A 22171-nucleotide genomic window follows, 5' to 3' on the forward strand; every position below is an offset into this window, starting at 1 on the left:
TTTCATCAAATAATTACTTTTTTTTGCAGTCACAATACATTTTAATTGGCGAAAACATACAATGTTACAGGAGAAACAAGAAAAATCAGACCAGAGCAAGAAAATATCAAATGAATTCTTTCTTTTTATTATTGGTCCGATATATCCAAAAGATCATTTGAGGTAAAGATAAATTGCATCAAAAACAACATCAATATACAAGCTTATTTATAATTACAACGAGATGTTATTCACATCCAAATGTACAATACGGACTCTGAACGTAAACAGTACACACTGGGGAGGAACAGAAATAAAAAGACTGAAGCTTGAGATTCACACGCTCATAAGTCGTCTGACTTTCTACCTTTCGTACAGGTTTGATTGGTCAGGTTCTTCCTGTTTCGCAAATCAGATTCTCACTTCATATGTGAATGTTCGTGAGGAAGACAGGAGGAAAAGACGGGGACATTTGGCTTAAAAATATTTGATTTGTACATTAAAGAAAAACAAAACACCCCCCAACACACACACACACACACACACACACACACAAAACCAAAAAAAAAAAAAAAAAAAAAACACAATTCTCCCCGTTTTATAGGCTTGTACATTGGTAGCTATCATAGTCGTCCCTGTTTGCTGAGTTAACCTGAATTAGCTGTGCAGGCAATGCCTTCTTAATATTACAGAATATTACAAACAAACAAAAAATATGTCTGAACCAAATTTAGTTTTTGTTCAATTTTTTTTTTTTTAAGCAGACTTTTCTGCCAGGGGGGTGGAGCTTCGTATATAGTGCAACAATAAATCAGCAGGCACACAGTATAAGATGGGGCTTTTACAATGGCTATGAATAAGGAGAAGTAAATTCATTTGAGAACTGTCATCAAGGTTCCAATGAGCATCAAAAATAAAAATAACATTTTTCATACCTCATATTTTGGTTATGCAAGACTTGCATTGTTACCACAAATCTCCAAAACTCCTTCTAAAATGTATTAATCTTCACATACTCAGTGGAACCCCAACAATGATCTTCTTATCATACAAAAATAGACTCAGCTGTACCGTATATAATTCAGCTGTACATTGGAGTATATTGAATATACAGAATATTGCCATTAGAGCAAAAAGAAATTTCAGTCAAGTCTGAGTGACCTCAGAACTTGTGCATGCTCAAGGTCAGGTCACTTCATCAGGTCAGTACTGTTACTTCATTTACACCAGAGAGCAAGAAAGTCTACAGATGCACCGATGCCTCTTATTTTTTTAAATCACTGCCCCGATAGCAACGATTCACAGTGCTCCGCTGTTAACAATCCAGTAAACAAAACAGATCTACAAAGTAAAGAGTGATCAGAGTTATTCCATTATTATATTCTTTTAGTTTTATCATGTTTGCTACATTTCCTGTTCCTCAGTTGTTTATCAAGTCAATATAATAAAATGTACCTGGGTTACAGTGAACAGTTTATTTTTGCTGGAAAGATGTAGAAATCAAGTCAGATGCCCTCTCCACAGCACTACTAGTGGTTAAAAACTCTACAAGGGTACCTTTAACTTTGCTTCGTTTCAGTGCATTACCTTAAAATATCTTTAGTTGTGGTGCTTGTTTTGATAACTTGTGACATTGAACATAAGAAGGATGTAAAATGAGCAAAACCCTATATTATAGAGTAACTGTGCTTTTAAAGAAGTGGTTTAAGGATAAAAATGGAGGTCTTCTTCTACAGTATACGTGAAACACTTCTTACAGGATTTTAATATTTTGGTATTCTGATATACAAATAGAGGAATTTAGCCTTCTAGCATCAGTGCATCCATAGTACTGTCTGCTGTGGCTGCCTAAACACTGGACCACAGCTATTCTTCCTGCTCCGGCTAACTGGCTGCATTCAGCACGCACAATTAAAAATACAATATTCTTCATGAATCACTTCCCTGATTTCTGGCAGTAAGAGGAAGCAGTGGCTGCTTCATGCTTTTAGAGCTCAAGGGGAATGACGACCATAAAAAAAAATAAAAAAAACTGACAAAGACCTAAAACAAGCAGACGCAGTCACTTCATCTCATCGCCGTCTTACAGCACTCGCATTTGGCTACACTGAGAGCAGCCTCAGTAAAGTGGCATCAGCGCGAAAATGAAGAGGCCTCCAAAAATGATCAGATAATAGGGCACCATTTAAAAAGAAAGAAAACAAAAAGGAGATTTGTGTTTTAAAGAAGCATTAAAAAAGCTGAGATTATGGTCATTTTGCTACGTCACTGCCCAAAATCAGCACCTTTCTGAAAATGCTGTCAATAAATAAAAGAACACTAAAACAAAACTCTTCTTCAAACAGAAGTGATTAACACATCTGACTGAAAAATAAATGTTTCCCCCTGTTTATGAGGCTACAAAATGTGATATCTCTGCCACAAAATCATTTATTTTCGCTACTTAATGCTGAATGTAACAATGTAGCGATACAGCTGAGGACAGTGGGGGGGGGGATAAAAACGCTTTAAGTTTTTATATATGGGAGGGAATAATGCTAAACTCAGCAACGCCACTAATGACATTACTGTCAACCTACAGTAACTCTCTGGATGCTCAAAATACATCTTAGTAAAAAAAAAAAGCGGTCACTTAATAAATGAGGGTTCAGCAAAGTAGCAAAGAAAAAAAAAGTGAATTTCCTTCAAGGCTCGTCCACTTCAGCAACAATTTGAGCCACAAAACTTTTTTTTTTTTTTTTTTTTTTTTTTTTTTCAAATAGAGGAAACCAGTGTGACACAAAAAAGCTCTTGGTCATACATGCTGCTGCTGCTGCTACACCCTTAAAATGTTTCCCGTGAGTCACAGCTAAGCAGACTAGGTCAGAGGCTTCAACAGAACCAAACTGCAAAGCTTATGTCCACATTTCTGAGTCATTTAGATTCATACTAGGAGAAATAAATTGTTTACTTAAAAGAAGTAGCATTAACTTTTAAACTAGAGGCTGTAGCACTCAAAATGTAGTTTTTAAAAATGTCTGGCTCCGGCCCGAGAAGCCTTCAGAAAACTCTTTTAAGCACCACTTTATCCAATTCCTCAGGTGTTTACATGAAACAGCAGATATTCCACAAAAGAAGAAAATATGAACAGGAAGAGACATGCCGGAAAAATGCTGTTTGTTTCTCTGTAAGCCAGCAACATCAACATTTTTAAGCACTGAAGATAAACTTTTCTAAAAAAACAAGATATAATTCTATTAATGCGGTGTGATAAAGCCATGTGTTCCTGATGTTTTTGTTTCAGAGATATGATGTAAATGAGAGTCACTGAGGCAGATTACGGCAAGAAAATAACATTTGACTCGAAAACATTCTTCAAAAGCATCGACACCTGATTTTTTTCACTTGCTTAAAGAGAATAAAGTAAAAGTGTACCGATACAGTCTTCACCTTCCACTTCCTCTGTGTGTTTTTCATTGGGTAAATCTGCCCGGTGAGCCATTTAGCATCCCCAGCTGAGTTAAAGCCTTTGCTTCTAGAAGAGAGCTGAAGTCGCAACAGCACATACATTTGGCAGCACACTGTTCAGCCACCAGTTGCAAAAGGATGAAAGCTATTAGCAGTTTGACCACCAGATGGCGCTGCTGCATTGCACTCAAAACACAAAAGTATAACCAAATCAGGCTCGACATTCAACTCAGACACCCACACCTGTGCCGTCACTGTCAAATGCAGCTTTGCCTCGTTGTCTACTTATCTGTTAAGGTGTGGAGCAAAAATAGCCCAAAAAAAAAAAAGTTTAAAGTTTCCCTTTGTAGAACTAACAGAGGCTTCTCTACTGAGGTCGCTGCGCCGCCTGCAGGGACACGTTGTGAACCTCTGATGCCACAGCAAATTCAAGTCTCTGTAAGATGATTTTTCTTAGTAACAATGGTTTGCAGAAGGAAATTAGGAAAACTGTAAAGCTTATGAACTTTTGGAAAATGGGTCAACAGTAATTACAAATACAAGATTTTATGGGCTAAAACACAAAAAAAAAATTATGAGACGATTGTTAAGTATAAAATATTGGTTTCTTATTTACAGTCAATATGATGCCTTTAAGAGATGAAAAAGTCTTGTTTCAGTGGAGAGTTTAGCCGTCTACCGTTTTCACTGGCTTTCACAACCTGACAGGGAAAGAAATCTTGGGGATGCTCCAAATAGTTTTACTTTAATTTAAGATACTTCGCACCCACTCAAAATTTCTGTATCTGCCTTCAAAAACTGTTTTCTGCAAGGCTGAAGAGTTATCCTTCACATTTGGCTCAACATGAACATGGAGAGAACAGAAAGAAAAAGCGCCTCTCTGAGACCGCAGTTAAATAAACACAAATAGCATTGGCAACCGACTGTTAATTGGAAATATGAAGTAGAAAAAGTCAATAAGAACAATGACAAAAAAAAAAAAAAAAAAAAAAAAGTCTGTACATAGTAGGTCTCTCCTCTTTCGCTGCTGTCCTTGAACGCACCGTTCATTACCTCTTTTGCAGGTCAGATCGTCGAGAGAGAGACGACTCCCCCTCCGTACAATCATCTGAAGAGAGAACAGGGGCAAAAGTCCAGCAGTTCCAGTCTGCTGCCCGGTTGGTCCTTTTCCTTGGCATGAGTGTGAGTGTGATACAGAGAGGGAGAGAGAGAGAGAGAGAGCGAGAGATAAGGGCCAGGGACATGAGGTGATGTTTCAGTTCGTCTCGCTCGTTTTGTCCTCAGTCTGTTTGTCCTGGAGGAGAGTTATGAGCGACTCCCACGCTGCCTGGCACTAGGAAGGGTGGAGATGGGCGAAGAGTCAGTTGATGGAGGGAAAGAATGAGGTGAGAGGGAAAGACAGAGAGAGGCAGAGGCAACTTCATGCATTTGTTTTACATTCTGCATTTCTATCGTTTCTGACTTTTGTGTTTCAAAGTGGCTCGTTTAATGGGTAAGATAAGTCTGGGAGAGTAAGTGAAAAAGCAGCTCTTGTTTATCCCTAAAAGTCCCCACTTAGGCACCCTTGAGCAAAGCATTTAACTCCTCTCTGCTTCAGTGGATCACACTGCTGTTGTACTGGGCAGCTTCCATGTGAAAGGGAGTATATCTGCGTGCTTCTGCTAGAGAGCATTCATCTTCAGTGAATCCACCCTGGATAAATAAAGGTCAACAAGAGCTCAGCTAGTGCTCTGTTGGATCTGGTCCTAAAGCTCAGCTGGCTACAGATGCTAGATTATTTAAGAGTATTGACTTGTTACTATGTGTTTACTATGGATCTGTCGCCTGAAAGAAAATAATCTCATTGACAATGATTAGGGCTGGGCATCAAACATCAATACTTTTTAAATTCTATCTGCAGAACTGAGTATTGAAAACATTTCTTAAGGTTGAATAATAATGCGTTTAATGTCAATTATCAGAAATGTGGCTTTTGTTCAATGGATATTTATATAGAAATATCTTTAAACTGTCCAAAAACATCTCAGTATCAATATATTTTGAAAGATACTCAGCCCTAACGATGACTAACTTCTACACTGACACTCTTCTATTTTTAGTGTGATTGTGGGAAACATGGAAACCTGCATCTTCTTTGTCATAATTTGTTTATTGGTGGGTGTGAGGGCTCTAAATTCTTCTATGTGTGAATACATTTTAACACCCAACACCCCAAAGTCCATGTTTTTGCAGTGTTTTCAAGTCATTGCATGAGTGCTTTACAGCAGCCAGCGTACCTTTTCATAGTAGTTGATGTTTTTGTCGGCCATGCCGGTGAGAAGCTGTTTGAAGTCCTGTCTCTTGTTGCCCTGCCAGCGCTCCCAGTCCGCCTTCAGGTCAGCGTTGAAACATTCCACTTTGTCCTGGCATTTCTCCACCTCCATCGGTATCTACAGCGAGGCAGAGAAAACTACAGCTACAGGGGGGTTTGAAGGGACATAATCCGAGACTACATTTTATAGGACTAGACTCACAGGTGGGGGGGTGGGGGGGGGGGGTGGGGGGGGGGGGTGGGTGATCTAGGTGGTGCATTAGTTTTGGAGGGGAGGATGGTATCAGAGAATTGAATTGGCAAAGTGATAGATGGATGGATTTTTGTACAGGTTGATCCAACAATTGTCCCTTTAATTCCGGGGCATACCAGCTGCACTTTGAAATGAAAATAATGTTGTGAATAATTAACTGTCTGGTTGAAATACTTGTATTTAAAATAGTTAAATGCTACAGCGCATGCTTTCAACAGTGACATTTTAAGGATTGAGAGTAACAGCGTGAAGTGAACCGACACCCCCGGAAATGTGAACAGTGAACGCAGCAAAATTTGAAGGCTTCCACGTGTGAGGGGAGGATGCTTACAGGCGTTCTGTCCTCCTGTTTGCGCAATACGGCTGCTTCTAGTCGCCCCTCGTACTCCGCCTGGCTCTGGTCCCGCTTCCTCAAAACATTCTGCAATAGTCAAACAGCAAACAATGTAGCGTTACTACAGCCTTTACTGATCCTGTAATTATTTCCGAGAGACAACTTATAACTGTTAATATTAACAGAAATAGAAATGCTGAATCAGGGGCTCGGTGAGGACAGGACGTGACACATGCAGAATCTCAGATGATACTTCCTTCAGTCAGAGGTGACTCAACAGGATAAAGGATCCATTTTGAAACAGTGTGTGTTTTTGAGCGTGCGGCTGCGGCTCAGGAGGTAGAACAGGGTTGTCCGCTGACTAGAAGGACGGTGGTTCGATCCCCGGCTCCTCCAGGCCGCATGTCCAAGTATCCTCGTGCAAGACACTGAACCCCTACATTGCTCCTGATGGCTGTTCTATCAGTGTATGAATGTGGCAAGTATCGTGAAGCGCTTTGAGTGGTCAGTAAGACTAGCAAAGCGCAATATAAGTCCATTTACTTATTTCATTGCACCAAGAAACTTTTAATATTTAGAAATAATATTGAGATTCAACTTATTAACAGTTAACAGAACATTATAACCTCACAACTGTCAATCTCAAACCGCATTTTCCCGTAACAAGTCATACGTTTGATCTACTTTTAATGATTCTGTTCGGCTTTCAGTTCCGAGGCGACCACCCTCTCTCACCTTCATGGACTCTATGTAGAGGACGTACTCTCTGAGCACTGGCAGAAAGTCCTGGCTCATGTTGTCACTCAGCTCCTCCAGCGCTCCGCAGCACGTTGTCACGCTGCCGGCCACGCCCTCCAGGGGGCGCTGCAGCTCCTCCTCTGACCCCGCCCAGCTGGAGTACACAGTGCCGTACTCTCGCAGCTCTGTTAGGTACTCTGGAAAAAACATAAAGAAAAGTAGAGTTACGGCCTTCGTTCCTCTACACAGTTCAATTTCTGCTGACTTTTTCATGCTTCATAATGACCTGTGGATGAAGACACTGCTGCACTGGGAATCAGATCACAGCAGAACCTTCTCTCTTTCCTCACAGGCGATACTGAGGGATTGTCATGTTCCACTGCAAAATCTATATTTGTAAATTACACATGAGAGAGGCTGATGGCCAAACACCAAGCTGCTGAGTCGGGCATGCATGGCATTTGCTTTTTCACACATTCCGTGTCAGCTCATAGGCCTTTATTATCTACAGTCCCCCTCCCTGAGATTCCATCTTATCTCCTCCAATATTGAAACAAGAACTTTTCCTTTAAGCTCCAGATTTTCAGGCCACAGACTGCAACACATTTAAAATCTGAACAGACGGTGACAGTGAGGATTTCACACGGCAGAATCACTTGTCATCACTTTTAGGACTGTAGTCATCAGCCATGCAGCCTCAAGGCCCAAAGGTCGTTCGTTTTTTCTCCAAACAAACACTACAGCAGTGCAAAAGTCAATACTGCAGATAAACTGGTACAGGCTAGTGTTAGCCACCCTGCTAAAGACCAAGCCATTTCATGACACACACACAAGTGCAATGTAGCATGTACAAATAGCTGCCAGTATGTAAGAGTATGAGCAGGTCTACTTGAGGCCGCGCTGCAGGCAGCACAAACCACAGTTTCTAAATGTTGTTTCCTGGTGCCTGAAATATGGGTTTGGAGAAATTGCACAATGAAGGAGTGGTCAGCTGTCTGAGCAGTGAAGATGCTTACAGCTCAGGGCCGGTGTGCAAAGTTCTGCCAGACCGAGGCCACATTTGCATAATAATAGAGTTGGTAAATGTGAGATCATACAGAAAAGCAACTGGTAAATAGAAAAGCAAAATGTTACTTTTCTCTTTAAAACCTGTCCTTTTGAAATTTATTTTGTATTTAATTCTATTTTCAAAGTGATTTCCAAATTGATTTCCAAGTCCCGCTATTAATAAATCTAGTTTTTAAATCATGTGTTTATTGGGTGCCTTATGTAATGTCAACCCACGCTCTCTTATGAATGTCTCCGTTACTGCCAAATGCAACAATGAAGAAATTAACTTGTAAGCATTTGCAACACTGCTCGGTCCTCCGTACATGAAACCAATGTTAAAAATCTCGGATCGACGTCATGTCCGAAGTCGAGTGAAAGCTCTGAGACCTCAACCACCGTAGAGACACAGGCATGAATTTATATCCCCAGCCTCCTCCATCGGTGCGATACCTGACTGCTCTTTGAGGATCCTCTGAGCGATGCGGTCGATGGTTCCCAGTTTCTGGCTGAAGGTGTCCAGGTACTCTCCCATGGCGCAGAACTCGGCTGGCCGCGCCCGCAGCTTGTAGCCTCCGGCCACGTGCTTCACCGACTCACCCACTTTGGTCAGCAGGGCGAGACCCTGACGCTTGTTCAGGTCCTGCAGACACACAGTGACAACAGCAACACACAATGATGTCAACTGTCACCTGTATGATGAGAAAATCCCACAGCTGCTTCTACTCTACTTTATTACCTTCAGTGCTTTATCACCAGTTTTACATGGTAGATCTTTATACTGTTCTTGTGCGGTTATGCTCTACTTCCTTTTTCTGAGTCCAATTATTTTACTGCTGCAAGAACCTAATTTCACCACAGGGATCAATAAAGTCTTGTCTTCTGTCTCAGCTACTGACTGATGGCAGAAATGGAGCGCACGCACACACACACACACACACACACACACCACACACACACACACACACACACACACACACACACACACACACACACACACACACACACACACACACACACACACACACACACACACACACACACACACACACACACACAAAGTTAGGAAGCAGAAGCTCTGCACTTTACTGGAAGATCATTGCTGAGATTAAACGTTTTGATTTGCTTTAAACATCCGTATTTATGCTTTCTTCTTTTTGCATTTTACTATGATATATTCATAGATCAGTGGGACTACTTTACTTTACACTAATTGATTTACTGAACTCTCTGTGCTGATGGCTGTTTATTAAGAGTTCTGGGTGACAGAAATTAAACAATTTCAAACCAAAAACAACAGCTACACGGCCTGTGGCAGCAGATGTTTGTGGCAACACGGAGCCAGCAGTACAAGGAGAAGTTGAGCAACTCAAAATACTCAAAGAAAAATAAAAGTGTTGTTGTTAAGGGGTGGAGGAGTGATCTTAAGTGATCCTAAAATCTTATAAAAGAAACAAAATGAAAATAATGAAAATTAGATGAAAGGTTCACAAAAAGGCCTGTGGAGAAAAAAAGTGAACTTCCCATCCTTGTGCTGTCTCACCTTGGCAGACAGGAAGGCGTTTAGATGCGGGTTGAAGGAGAGGACGGGATGGTCTGCAACTCGTTTCAAGAACTTGTCTAGAGCTTTCATCCTTGTCTCCACGAACTCCTCCGAGAAACGGTCCACCACGCCCTTCATCACAAACTTCTCTGGCAGCGGCTGGAGACGAGGAGAGACGGAAGAGGAGCAGGAGGAGGAGGAGGAGGAGGACAGAGGAGAAGCAGAGCAGAGAGTACAAATGAAGCATCTCTCATTGGGAAGCAGGGCAGTAGGCTGCACCGTGCCTCCTTTGACCTACCGGGATGAGGTGGGTCGGCTGGCTGTCTTCCAACTTGATCCTCAGCCAGTCAAAGTCTTGGTAGCGACGTCGCACGCAGTATTCTGGCAGGTCAAACTCTATCCGTGATGTCTGAAGAAAAACACACACACACACACACACACTTGTTGTGTTACCAGGGTGGATACAGTTTTTAAATGACACAATAAAAGTCCAATTCTCATCCTTCATTTATCAAAACCCTGAAAGAGGGACCCACATGTATTTACCTTCTGTAACTGGGGGTTCATTGTGTGTTTCTGTCGACTGAGGAAACATTAAGCCAAGTTAAGTCCAAGTGCAGTGTGTGGACAATAATAAAAAAAACTGAGGTGCTCCCTACTTTTGAAAAAAAACATTACATACGTTACATTGCGTGAAATGGCTTGATAGGTTTTTTTGACAGGTTTTTTAAGTCAGTAGAAGTGAATTATGTTTGCATGATTCTCATAAGATGATTTATGATTAGTAATTTAAGATTAGTTCATTGCGTATATATAAGTTGATTAGAGTATATCTCTACTCATCTCAGCCCATTACTAGATTACTGTACATGCTTGACCCTGAAATACAGCTGACACTGCAGATATGCACGCAAACACACACACACGCACGTACTCTCATGCTCTCACTTAACACTTTGTGTTCATATTGGGGATGTGATATTTGTCGAAGGCCTCTGAGCTGAGGCAACACAGTGGTGCACATAGCAGCTGTCATTTGTAACGGTGCAAGGCTACATTACGTTTGAGTATCCTCTTGTTCCCCCAAGCTGCTGCTCTACAACGACCAAAATAGAAAAACTATGACACCAAGGACTTTACTATTACAACCACAGCTATACATATTGTACAAGAGCAGATCAAAAGAATTAAAGAGCTTCTAGATTGTATTTGACCATCATGATTTTCTTCTGTGGTTTGATCCATTTCATGCATGAAACAGGTTGTAAAGGCTGGGCTGAATTATTGGGGAGACTATTTTTCTAAAATTTGAATAGTTCAAAAGTAAAAGTGACCATTTGACAATTATGTTGTGGCTGCATTACATATTTCTAGGTACTGTGGGCATATAATTTGGTCTCATTACTGCAAAAAGAAAAGCAAATACAGCAGCTGTGTGTAAGTAAACAGCTGTTAATGCTATCGCTGGCTATGTAGCAATGGCAAAACTTACAAAAAGCTCCTTTAAATATGAATTAAAATCAAGCACAAAAGACACAAATATGGATGTTGTGAAAAAGAAATGAGATGATGTCTGTTCGTCAGCTGCCTCTTGACTCTGGGATATCAAACTATGATGAATTACCTATCTCCGGGGGGGTTGTAAAGATATTGACTGCGTGCTTTTTAGGAAAACTGATTGCAGTAACATTATGTATACACGATTGGCAGGTGGGCTAAAACATGCAAAACAACCACTATGATCCCAGTAGACAGAAGATGAATGCAGTCTCTCTTGTCCAGAGGACACCTGGTAGACTGTTATCATGACAATAGCAGACCTTGGTGGACACTCTGTAGGTGATGTAGGTCTCCATGGTGGACACGTGTTTCTTTGGGTCGTCCACTGTGACAAAAAGGTCACGGGTTTCCATGGAGGCGTAAGGGTCCCGGGCGTCTGCTTCCAGGTCATCGTCCAGCTGCAGCCTGTTGAACAGCGAGGACGCCGAGGCAGGACTCGACGTCTCCACCGGCGTGCCGTTGGTCAGCACCGCTTCCTGCGTGGACACATATGACACCATGGTGACATCAAATTCGGATGCTGCAGCGGGAAAAGCTGCAAACAAAGAGCTGATAGATTGATGCTAACGGTGATGCAGTTGTTTCTCCCTGTCAATGGAGCTCTTGTTGAGGCTGCTGCTGCTGCTGCATACATACCCTGCATCATCTGACACTACTCTCGTCCTTCTAATTGAATGATGGACGAGAGGAGAGAAATGGAGCATTTGTGGAATGGGGATAAATGTCCACAGTCTTTATACAGAAAATGTGTGAGAACCACTGCTAGTTACACCAGCTGTAGGATACCAAAAGACCAAATTTATCTCATTTTGAAAGAAACTGACACTGTTTTTGCCATTAACAGATGATGAATGAGTTATTTTAGAGGTAAGCTTTCCTGTGAAGTGCCCTGCATGACATCCACTTGTTTTCTGGACAAAGAGATGTTTGTTGCACCTTTCAATCAGTATCTGGGTCTACAAAAACACATCTCCAGGCTTCACCCACACACAGCAAGGGTGCTCAAAAAAAAGGTATAAAGATGTAAATAATTGGAAAGTTTTTAAATGAAGAGACAACCTGTGGATCTAGACATTGCTATTTCTTCTTCGTGATGTTATTTAAATCTCATTTCCGAAGTCCAAATGACATAAAAAGGCACATTACTACAATAGAGAATAAGTGTTAAACATAATGATTTTATGATGTATTCATGTATTACTGCGCATTCAGAAGGGACTCATTAAACCAGCAGCAGGGACAACAGGAAACAGAATGTTGAATATAAACATTGACAAAAATGTAAACACTGCAACAGGAAGGTAGGGAAGACACTGAGGCAGCAGATCTGCATCATCGAAACTGGTTGAAAATCAAGCTACTCTACTCAACCTGCACCGAGAGGTTTGTCTTCATCTGAATTCCTGGCATCTCACACCTCTCGCCATTCGCTAATGTCCTCTGAGGCCACGGCCTGCCTCACACGAGGAAGGAACTACTTTCTTCCTGAAACAGGTTAAGGTGCATGCGGGAAAGCAGATTCGCTAATGTTCAACCTTAATCACTTTTTCTGCCACACACACTTTTTTTTTTCCTAGGCAAGTGCACAACTTTCCAATTCAATCAGTGTCAAGAAAAGTGTTACAGCTCTCTCTCTCATCTCTCACTCCGTCACATACACACCATACAACCGCACACACTGACCACACACACATTTTCTTCACACCACTCTCTCTCTCTCTCTCTCTCTGCTTTACTCACAGAAACAAACACGCACACACAGGGTGCTGACTTTGTAAGTGTTCTTTTTACACTGTGGTGCTAACCTGCACTGATAATCACAGTTCAGATAATTGCATTGCATTGCATCACTACATCTCTGTGAATGAACAACCAGGCCACCGCAACACAGCCACGCTCAGACAGACACTGAGGGGGAATCTGAAAATATAACACTGGGAGAGGCAGATCTGTTTTTAATACACAGCACAGCTGGGAGATGTATGAATTTAATCATGAGTATTGTGATACGGGAATGGATATAATGTGGGGTTACGATCATTGTAAAACCAAAAGGGCTTAAATGTTGCAAAAATCATCTGAATTTATTTTAATCAAAGAAAATATTTCTATATTTATGCTCAGCATAAAAATACAGCTACATACTATCATGGGATATATATGCCAGATTTTCATTCTAACAAGTTCTTTATGTTTTTCATTAATCAAATTACAAATCCTTCCAAAAAAATCCACCCATGGCTCTGCATTCACGCCAAAAAAGAATCACTTGTTTACTTGTTACCTCTTTGGTGGAGATAGTACGAAAGTGAATTCTTAGGGACTTCACATTTTTAATTTGCATGACGAGTCTTGGATTTCGCCTCAGGTTGGCCCTGGTCATTCATGAATGAAAATAAAAATATTTTGAAAAAGTAAGTACCATACTCTTACCTTGCAAAGTGGCCTTATTGGAAGGACAGTGGGGGATTATAGCATGTACTATTGGCAATAATTAACTGCAATACTAACGTGGTTGCTAAGGTTGTAATTTCTAGGTAAAACAGCAGCAGGAGGGCTCAAAGCGTTGTCATTTGTTTGCACTGTCTATCTTTGTTTGCACAGTACTACTGAGCTTGTTATGATGTCAAGCCCCTTTTGGAAGTGGAATGAGGGGAGTCTGTCTTCTGACCAAAACATGTGTAAACTGGAGTCAGTACAGTGCAGCACGCAATTTAAATGGTGTAATGGTGGAGACACATTACTCATAGTGGCACCTTTTGAGTGTTTAAGTGTGATTCTTTTCTGCAATGGTAAGATAATTCTTGTTTTTCTTTTCTTTAGGGTTAGGGTTAGCCCTAACCTTGTAATAAAAAGTAAGACCCTTTATAAGTTATAGTTAGCTCAGGTATGAGATTTATTTTTCATCCAGTGATTCAGTGGCAAACAGGTTCAAGTCTAACCTCCAATCATGTGCAGGAAACCTTCAAAGCATTTTCTTTTTTTTGAAAGGCGTTAATTTGGGTTTTTCCCGTTTTCTCTATTAAACTTCGATTACTTGCTTGATGGATTTAAACACTGGTGCCAGCCTGACAGCATGTTAGTTAATGTTGTATAGTTGGGTTAACCGTCCTCTCTCCATCCCCTGGTTGCTTTCAAACCGCCGAGCCGTAGTCAGTACAGCCCCAGCAGACCCTACCTTGTCCCCTCCAACGTTGACGGTGACATCTGGCCCCGGGGAGAGCGGCTCCTCGGCGGCGGACAGCGGGTGGAGGATCTCCATGATGGGCTTCTGTCCCGAGCTGGCCAGGCCTCTCGGAGCGCCGACACTCATCCTGCGGGAGGCGGGAAGACGTGGCCGGGTATTGGGGGTAACAGTTGTCCGGTTCTCCGCGGCTGATACGGTGAGCGGAGACGGAGTCAGTGTGTCTTCAGATGAGATGTTACATCCGCTGGCTGGTCATAACTGTCAGCTGACTCTCACTGCGCAGCTGCGGAGGTTAAACCCCAAGAACCCGGATGTAAACATACGCGTCACGTGACAACAATGAAACTCTAAAGATCGTCTACTGACACGATCAGGGAACTGTTAACCCTACTCATTTTTTTTTTACCAAGTTTATTAATATCACACATAAAAACGAAAAATTACATTATAACACCATCTTTAACAACAGCCATTATGAATAAAATAACTAAATAAATAAAGAACTAGTTACAAGCTTTGTTTCCAGAGCTTTCAACAATTTGTTATGATTGAAAGACTCTCCTCATTTGAGATCTCATTGTCACGCTATCTCCCTGACAACTGAGGACACTGCATCTGCCGATGAAGATCATGAGATGTAGATGAAAAAATAGCAAGATATTAGGCCTAAGTAGACCATAAGATTTTTATTTATTTATTTATTTGTCAGTTGTGCAGTCAGTTGTGGTAAAATGTGAGCTTTATTTATGCTCTTAAATAAATACCTTCAGGTGGTTGGTTGAGCATAACTTAAAGTTTGAGAAACAATTTATGGTAGTTTTTTGGGTTTTTGTATTGTTTTTTGGGCGGGGTGGAGGGGGGCATTTATTCCCATGTGCAAGCATATTCTCTTCTGATATCTGGACTGAACTGGACGTTTTGAGAGCTCATATTGCAGCAAGGCTGTTCACATGTTTTGGTTACCGGAAAAAGAAGCAGAGTGAGACATCGTCTTTCTAACCCTCCTAACTTAAAAACCGGTACTAGGTAACAAGAGGTAAAATGCGACGGACAGTCCGTACACAATCGGCAGTTTTATCGTTATTTTAAACTTTCAGCTGCTGTTACATTGATGTACCTCAGTAAGTACTGTGTTACATATCCACCTCAGGTTTCAGTTATATTCATCATTCAGGGGGGCTTTTATCGTTGTCCGTTAAGTGCATGTCGCCGGGCGGAAGGAAACAGACATAAAACTTAGATAAACCACTAATAGAAACCTCTCAGTAGTTTGTTGTCTTCAACAGCGTCTTGCTACCTGCGCCGCCATGGCTGCTAATCCTCCAGGACAAGGTAATTATTTTATTTTGGGCTAAACGATACTGGAATTGAAGTTCTTTGTCTTTATCAGTCAATCTGTAGCCACTCCTGACTCCAGGGGCAGAACTACAAGCTCTGTGTCCCCCTGAAGGCATCACAGCCTCTCTAGTTCCTCTCTCAACACTGACCCTCAATAGACACTTTAAAACTTCTCATCTCATCTCAGTGCTTTCAGGATTTGATGCATGAAAGATAAAGTAAATATATAGGTAGTGTAAAAACTGTGGGGTAAAACTACTGTTAAAGTCTATATATCTAAAAGAAAAACTCTCAAAATTGAGTACCAATTCTCATTTTATATTACTAATCCTCAGTTAGCTTCTACTTCACTATTTCTTTTGACATTACATGAATCAAATGATGTAAGATTTTCTGTGGCCCACTTTTGCTTTCACTTCTCTACCTCATCTAATTTTTTTTTTCCATTCAGCCTTCCCAAACAAAACACGCGTGGCAATCCTGGCTGAGCTGGAGAAGGAGAGGAGGCGGCTGATGCAGAGTCAGTCCATGAACACTCCTGGGGCCAGGTACGGGACAGTATATAGCCATGGATGATAACAGGAGTTTTATGTCAGTCAAAGCCTTGCAGAAACCTTTTTATGAGGGGAATTTAACTACTGATATAGTATGTTAAATAATATACTGTTTTTTCCAACAGTTAACTCAGCTGATATGAACAAACTTTGAGAGGTTAATATTATAAATATCTTTTTGCCCTCTCACACTTTAGCATTCCGCTGTCCAGGCCGAGTCTGAAGGAGTTTAGGGACAACGCAGAACAGCAGCACATCGCTGCTCAGCAGAAGGCCGCCCTGCAGGTGAGACAAACAGAAATACAAATGCTGCTTCACAGCATCACAAGCACCTCACTAAATTAATATTAGAGGTTTTGTCATACTACTGTTATTAATTAAAAAATTAACCTGCACTTAAGTTACCCATTCTCATTCAAAATATCTATTTCTTACGTTGATTATTATGTGGTCTTATTCAATTGTGGTTTGAATACCAGCTTGATACCAGTTACCAGCATGAATTCAGGTCTGAAAATAACTATTTTTATAAATGAGGTGTCATGGCAACATGAGGCATGAAGCCCAATAACTAAAAGGTTATATGTTGCTTGATTAATCTTAACAAAAAGCAGAATGTGAAAAAAGCAGACTGCATTCAGCATAAAAACACAGATTCTTGTACAAATGAAACAAAGAAGATATAAAGTGTGTCTTCTCTTGCAGCACGCACACACACACTCATCGGGCTTCTTCATCACTCAGGACTCCTCGTTTGGAAACCTCATCCTCCCCGTCATTCCACGCCTGGAGCCCGAGTCATGACCTTTCACCCCTGATCTTCCTCCTTGCTGCCTGGGACAAAGCTTTCAAATACGTGCACATCAGACCCCTGTCTCTCCCAGTTTCCTCTTTTAAGTCTGTGATTAATGGACAGTTGTTTGTCATCTTGTAAACAATCTCAGGGGAAAGTGAATCCATCATTTTTACATTTTCCAGACTAACAAGCTGGCTGCTGATTTTAGGAAAGCTTTCCAAACAGTCAGATTAGAGAATCCAGATCACTATGAAACATCCTGTCAACCAGGGATTAAAGGTGAACTCTAGATAAATACTGTAAATGTTATCCTGCTCTGCTGCCTATCACATGGATTTCCATAAAATGTAAATTTTGTCAGGTTTTTTACATTTGTATTTGATTTGTATTAATATTCGGATAATAAAATTGTTACATTCAATTGTAAGAGCGTTATATTTCAGCTTTCATTTTGGCAAATATAAAAAAAGAGAGCAGGATAGATAGCCTAAATAAATAGAGAAATGTGGCTGTTTATCAGTGATTTAAAATGACTCATGCTCAGTGTAAATGTGAACAGGGCTCTGCTCTGGGATGACCCACAGGCTCCAATTGAATGCCTTCAATTGGCTTTTTTATGCCATGCCCTGTTAATGAACAAAGACACATTGACTTGTTTAACTCCTAATACTCTGTTTTTGGTGGTTTATTGTAAAACAGTGGTCAGCAGCACACAAAACAACACACACCAGAATAAATACTGTATATTACCATGCATAAAAAACATTTTTTGAGTCACTGAATCTTGAATACTAAGCACAAGTTCCTCACCAGATCAAACTATTTACTGCAACCAATTCATTATAAACTGGTTTGAGTGACTGTTAGAGATCGCTTCGTGACGATGCTGCAGTGAAAATGAACCACGCTGGAACTTTGTTTTGAATTCTGAGTTGTTCTGATTGCAACATAAAATAATGGTTCTGGTGACAGTCATACAGGATCTAAGACCACAAGCTTATTCTTTCCAGTCACAATTTTTTCATGGCTGTTTCACAACTATACAAGAAGAAATCGTCTGGACAGGAGGCAGAAAGACCTTCAGTATTTCCACACCCACAGTAGTAGAAATTTGGCCAGCATGTAATGCAGCCACATGACAGGATAAGAAGTACATGAGATGATGAAAATGCTGGTACAAAAAAAAAAAAAAAGAAAATTACAGCGACCATGCGATATAACTCCTGGAATAATGTGAGCATCACAGACTAAGATGGCACAGTATCTAACAGTGCAAGAGGAGAATCCAAGGATGGGCCTTTCTCTGACTTGGTGATTTATCTTTGTGTTGGATTTTCTTTTATTTTGTGCAAGACTGTGCATCGTAGGCCTCCGATTCAGTCACAGGGAGTCAGTCCGCCAAATACCTGTAACTATTTGTCACTTTGACACAATTGGCAGCAGTTCTCCTTTCGCCTTCATCGTTTTGATCTTGGCCTTAATGGTGTCATCCATCGCCTGTCGACAGCGGTGAGCATAATGTGCCAGCGTCTCCTCCTTCTCATCCCATGGTGCCAACGCATGAAACACCTCCGGAGCGGCCAGGCTGAGCTCGGCTATGGCCGCCGTGCGCGAGATCGTGTTGCGGTCCACTCCGACCCGGTCAAAGGCCACCTTCATGGAGACGCTGCGTCGAAACTCTTGGAGGGCGGCCATGTAGCGTGCTATCACACCCACCACATTTTTCACTGGAGAGGAGAGATACAGGGAAGAGTTCAATGAAAGAGACACATAAGAATATTAGTGCGAAATTTAGTATCAATCATACATTATACTCTACGAGTCCTTATGACCCCAGTATGACACTGGTGTCAGTGTTACAGTGTGGTACATTTTCTTTGCTGTGTTATGTCCTTACTCCTGACTCTGGTGTTTTCTCCCTCCCGGCTCCTCTTGCTCCTCAGGGTCCTGTGATGCTCGTGAGGGTGAAGCTCCATTTCCTCGAAAGAGTCAAATAGTGTTGGCGAATCAAACCCTGCCACATCGTCAGAGGAGGTCATGTTCGAACTTCCCGGGTCCGTCTGATTAGAGCAACGAGGCCACCTCTTCTCTAGGGTTAAGAATAGAAAAGAAAAGTAATGCATGTGTGTAGGATTATTATTTAGAGTATATAGAAAATCATTTGTCAGTTGAGTTTAAATTTTTATTTTGTTTCCATTTTGATTTTGTTACTCATGCACTTCCACAGATTTCATGAAGATGTTTAATGTACTAATTTCCTGTTTACTGATTAGTATAATGAGTAACTCCTTTTACCCTATTGTTGTCATAAGTATATATACTTCATCAGAATTTTTTTTCTTACTGTTTGCATCTATTTTTGTATTTTAAACACTAACATGTGAGACAACATTTTTGCATGAAAGATACCACATAAAAATGAGTCTTGTGCCAACAAACTCCTGCTATTATTTTGAAAGCACACTGTAGGTGAATTTTCAAACCCAAACTCTACCTGGCCGCAGTCTGTCCTGCAGGAAGTCACAGATGAGTTCGGCTTTCTTAGTGAGTTCATGCTGCAGCAGCTCTTTGTCCTGCTTCAGACTGGAGATCATCTCTGTCATCTGCAGGTTACGGCTGCGTTCTGCACACAGTAACGCTTGCAGTCTCTCCAGCTCACTCTGGCTGCCTGCAGCTTTAAACGAAGAAGGACACAAATACAGCAGTAAACACAAGGACACCAGAATGCTGGATGCAAACACACACACACACACACACACACACACACACACACACACACACACACACACACACACACTGAGTAAGAATCAGTTTTCTTCGATTCAGGCACATCTGATGTCGGCCCTACTTGATTTTCCAAGCCACTACAATCTGTACCTGCAGTCCTCTGTGTAGTCTCTGTGATGGAGCTGCATCTCTCGGCTTGCTCTGCAGTCCCTCTCGTGCAGCTGCCTCCACCCAGCAGCTCCAGCTCTGGGTCCACTGACCCCTCACAGGCCAGATTGTGCCCATGCCGGGGCTGAGGGCAGGGTAGGAGTGGTTTGTTGGGCAACTGTATGCGAGTGAACTGAGAGTGTGTGCTTGTTGCCTGACAAGCCTGTGAAAAATTGACAGCATCTGTCTCTGCCAACCCCATGCTAGCAACAGTGTCATAATCCTCTGCTGAGGTCGCTTCCTGCTTGACCTTTTTCCCCACCACCCCTCCTCCTGGTGCACAGTCTCTTTTTCTGGATGGGCGGGGCTCGTAGTCGCCATCCTCATCTGTGGCTGATGAATCACATCCAGTGATGTCAAACAGTCGGCTGAACTCCTCCCCTTCTGATGCGGCTTCGCTGCAGGAGAGGTCATATGATGTCCTCGCTGCCACCTGAAAGGTAAGTCCACACAGGCTTTCACTAACATCGTCTGAGAGCTCAGTGTAAATGAGTATGAAACTTAAAGGGACATTTCACCAATTTTGCATATGAAGTTCAGTTTACTCCTCTTGGGGAATACTGCTCAGCCTTTTTTAAAGGCACAACTTACCATGCTTCATGTATGGTATGTTGTGACACATTTTACAGAACGGTCTATACTTCACCTTATTGGGAGGACGGCCTCCAACAAACCTCTGTCCCTGGCCTGTCCCGGTATTCATTGAGCCTCCGCAGCTTTTGCTGTGGTCAGTGAGGGGCCAGTGGTAGGCGTGTCCGGCGCCACAGCCCCAAATTGCAACAGGGACCGTGCTGCTATGGGGACCGGGTTCTGGTGTCAGTAGATTAACATAAGAACCCCGGGTGAGGTGCTGCAGGCTGGGGATGAGGTTGCAGATGGTGCCGTGGCTGTGAGCCCAGCGGACGAGTTTACACAGACTGTCAGAGGTGGTCTGAACCAGGTCAGACATGTTAGAAACCTAGAGCAGAGAGAGAAAGGATAAAGTGTCTACAGCTGCTTCATACTTACTGTATGTTCAGGGTCAAGAGAAGATTTCTCAAGTTACAACTGCTTATTTTTAGGCTGTGGACAATTAGGCTATGTGGCCCAGAACTAAATAAATTCATGTTTTTTTTTACTTTATGCATTTTTTACAAAGGCTTAACATTGCCATGGAATTGGCAAAAAATTCTCAAATATTATTTGTTTTAAAATGTTTCATGTTTATATTTTTTGCATACATGTTTAGTGGGTTTTAGACAGTATGCTTGTCCATAAAAGAATGTGCAATTAACTTGTAGCTCTTCTTTACTTTAATTGAGACAAATGTATCCAGATCTGAAGGGCTCCTTTACTGTTAGGCTTTTGGTGTTGTCTCTTCGGTATGGATGCACAGGCGGGATGATGACTACTTTTGTAATTCAAGGCCTGCAATAGTTGCATGTTAGTCGTTCCATACTGTCAATATTGGATTCTTAAATTCATTGTAGAATAGTTAGTGAATATGAACATGAAGGCAAGAAAAAAATCATCAAAATAAAGTGAACAATGATTAACATCACAATAATACAAATTTAGTCACAAAACATTAAACATTGAAACATCTATATTGTTTTCTAAAAATATTTCTTTCTATCACTCTCTCTCTCTATATATATATATATATATATCACGCATGTGCAAGCAGTGAACTGTACATGCTGTAACTCTCACTGTAAACTACAATCAAACCATCAGCGAGGACAAATCGTTCATCATCAGACATGTCTCTCATTTCCACAGGCAAACCCTAAGTCATCGGGGCACAAGAACAAAGCCCCTGCAGCCCATTTACATGTCTCATATTTACCTTCTTTTAATATTACAAATTAAAACCTTTCAGCTGTGAAGTCAAGGCAGGTTTCACATCATCACATCGTCCTCCTTCGTCCTTTATGAGTCTTCAAACTGAGACAATTATAGATCTCGTTATGACGCGCATAATGTTTGATAAAATATCATGAATATCACATCATATGTCCAGCAGCTGTTTAATTATAACATTCTTTGTCTGGAAGGTTTAACATCACCAGAATCAAACATGAAGGTCGCTTTACTGCCATCAGCTGGACAGGAGGAGGAACTGCTGCCTCCCCCTCACTGTGTGATGTACACTGACCTCTAGTGGTTGT

At 41.5% G+C, this 22171-nt stretch overlaps 3 protein-coding genes across 7 annotated transcripts; 1 reads left to right on the forward strand and 2 right to left on the reverse strand.

Moving 5' to 3' along the window:
* Nucleotides 1-106: 106 nt before the first annotated feature.
* Nucleotides 107-14595, reverse strand: snx30 (sorting nexin family member 30). 2 transcript variants are annotated; one of them, XM_056403121.1, is made up of 10 exons: nt 14391-14595; nt 11473-11688; nt 9951-10061; nt 9653-9811; nt 8563-8752; nt 7349-7450; nt 7060-7259; nt 6322-6411; nt 5703-5855; nt 107-4759 (listed from the first exon to the last, which is right to left on the reverse strand). In XM_056403121.1, exons 1-10 carry the CDS (start codon nt 14523-14525, stop codon nt 4682-4684), a joined length of 1434 nt encoding a protein of 477 aa, XP_056259096.1. In that variant the 5' UTR covers nt 14526-14595; the 3' UTR covers nt 107-4681. The 2 variants fall into 2 exon arrangements, with proteins under 2 accessions (XP_056259096.1, XP_056259097.1); XM_056403122.1 differs by lacking the exon at nt 7349-7450.
* Nucleotides 14596-15114: 519 nt separating this feature from the next.
* LOC130186229 (SOSS complex subunit C-like) lies at nt 15115-17508 on the forward strand. Of its 3 annotated transcripts, none has more exons than XM_056403127.1 (5): nt 15115-15132; nt 15686-15731; nt 16189-16285; nt 16489-16576; nt 16997-17508. In XM_056403127.1, exons 2-5 carry the CDS (start codon nt 15707-15709, stop codon nt 17093-17095), a joined length of 309 nt encoding a protein of 102 aa, XP_056259102.1. In that variant the 5' UTR covers nt 15115-15132; nt 15686-15706; the 3' UTR covers nt 17096-17508. The 3 variants fall into 3 exon arrangements, with proteins under 3 accessions (XP_056259102.1, XP_056259101.1, XP_056259100.1); XM_056403126.1 differs by lacking the exon at nt 15115-15132 and adding an exon at nt 15402-15520; XM_056403125.1 differs by lacking the exon at nt 15115-15132 and having other exon boundaries at nt 15404-15731.
* Nucleotides 17509-17757: 249 nt separating this feature from the next.
* On the reverse strand, nt 17758-22058 carry LOC130186225 (uncharacterized). 2 transcript variants are annotated; one of them, XM_056403120.1, is made up of 6 exons: nt 21876-22058; nt 20668-20979; nt 19965-20454; nt 19582-19761; nt 18985-19176; nt 17758-18814 (listed from the first exon to the last, which is right to left on the reverse strand). In XM_056403120.1, the coding sequence occupies exons 2-6, from the start codon at nt 20968-20970 to the stop codon at nt 18507-18509; spliced, it is 1473 nt and encodes a 490-aa protein (XP_056259095.1). In that variant the 5' UTR covers nt 20971-20979; nt 21876-22058; the 3' UTR covers nt 17758-18506. The 2 variants fall into 2 exon arrangements, with proteins under 2 accessions (XP_056259095.1, XP_056259094.1); XM_056403119.1 differs by having other exon boundaries at nt 21850-22058.
* Between the last annotated feature and the right edge of the window lie 113 nt (nt 22059-22171).

This window comes from Seriola aureovittata, chromosome 18 (genome assembly GCF_021018895.1).
Source record: "Seriola aureovittata isolate HTS-2021-v1 ecotype China chromosome 18, ASM2101889v1, whole genome shotgun sequence".
Classification (NCBI taxonomy): Eukaryota; Metazoa; Chordata; class Actinopteri; order Carangiformes; family Carangidae; genus Seriola; species Seriola aureovittata.

What these genes read in the sequence shown, in the direction of transcription:
- snx30 (XM_056403121.1), bottom strand. Translation starts at nt 14,525, where the DNA reads ATGAGTGTCGGCGCTCCGAGAGGCCTGGCCAGCTCGGGACAGAAGCCC. An exon ending in ACGCCTTCCTGTCTGCCAAG is followed by an intron (nt 8,753 to 9,652) that starts GTGAGACAGCAC and finishes GTGTGTCTGCAG; the next exon opens with GACCTGAACAAGCGTCAGGG. An exon ending in GATCCTCAAAGAGCAGTCAG is followed by an intron (nt 7,451 to 8,562) that starts GTATCGCACCGA and finishes TTACAAATATAG; the next exon opens with ATTTTGCAGTGGAACATGAC.
- LOC130186229 (XM_056403127.1), top strand. Translation starts at nt 15,707, where the DNA reads ATGGCTGCTAATCCTCCAGGACAAG. An exon ending in ATGAACACTCCTGGGGCCAG is followed by an intron (nt 16,286 to 16,488) that starts GTACGGGACAGT and finishes CTCACACTTTAG; the next exon opens with CATTCCGCTGTCCAGGCCGA. An exon ending in AGCAGAAGGCCGCCCTGCAG is followed by an intron (nt 16,577 to 16,996) that starts GTGAGACAAACA and finishes CTTCTCTTGCAG; the next exon opens with CACGCACACACACACTCATC.
- LOC130186225 (XM_056403120.1), bottom strand. Translation starts at nt 20,970, where the DNA reads ATGTCTGACCTGGTTCAGACCACCTCTGACAGTCTGTGTAAACTCGTC. An exon ending in GAGGCCGTCCTCCCAATAAG is followed by an intron (nt 20,455 to 20,667) that starts GTGAAGTATAGA and finishes CTTACCTTTCAG; the next exon opens with GTGGCAGCGAGGACATCATA. An exon ending in GACTACACAGAGGACTGCAG is followed by an intron (nt 19,762 to 19,964) that starts GTACAGATTGTA and finishes CTTCGTTTAAAG; the next exon opens with CTGCAGGCAGCCAGAGTGAG.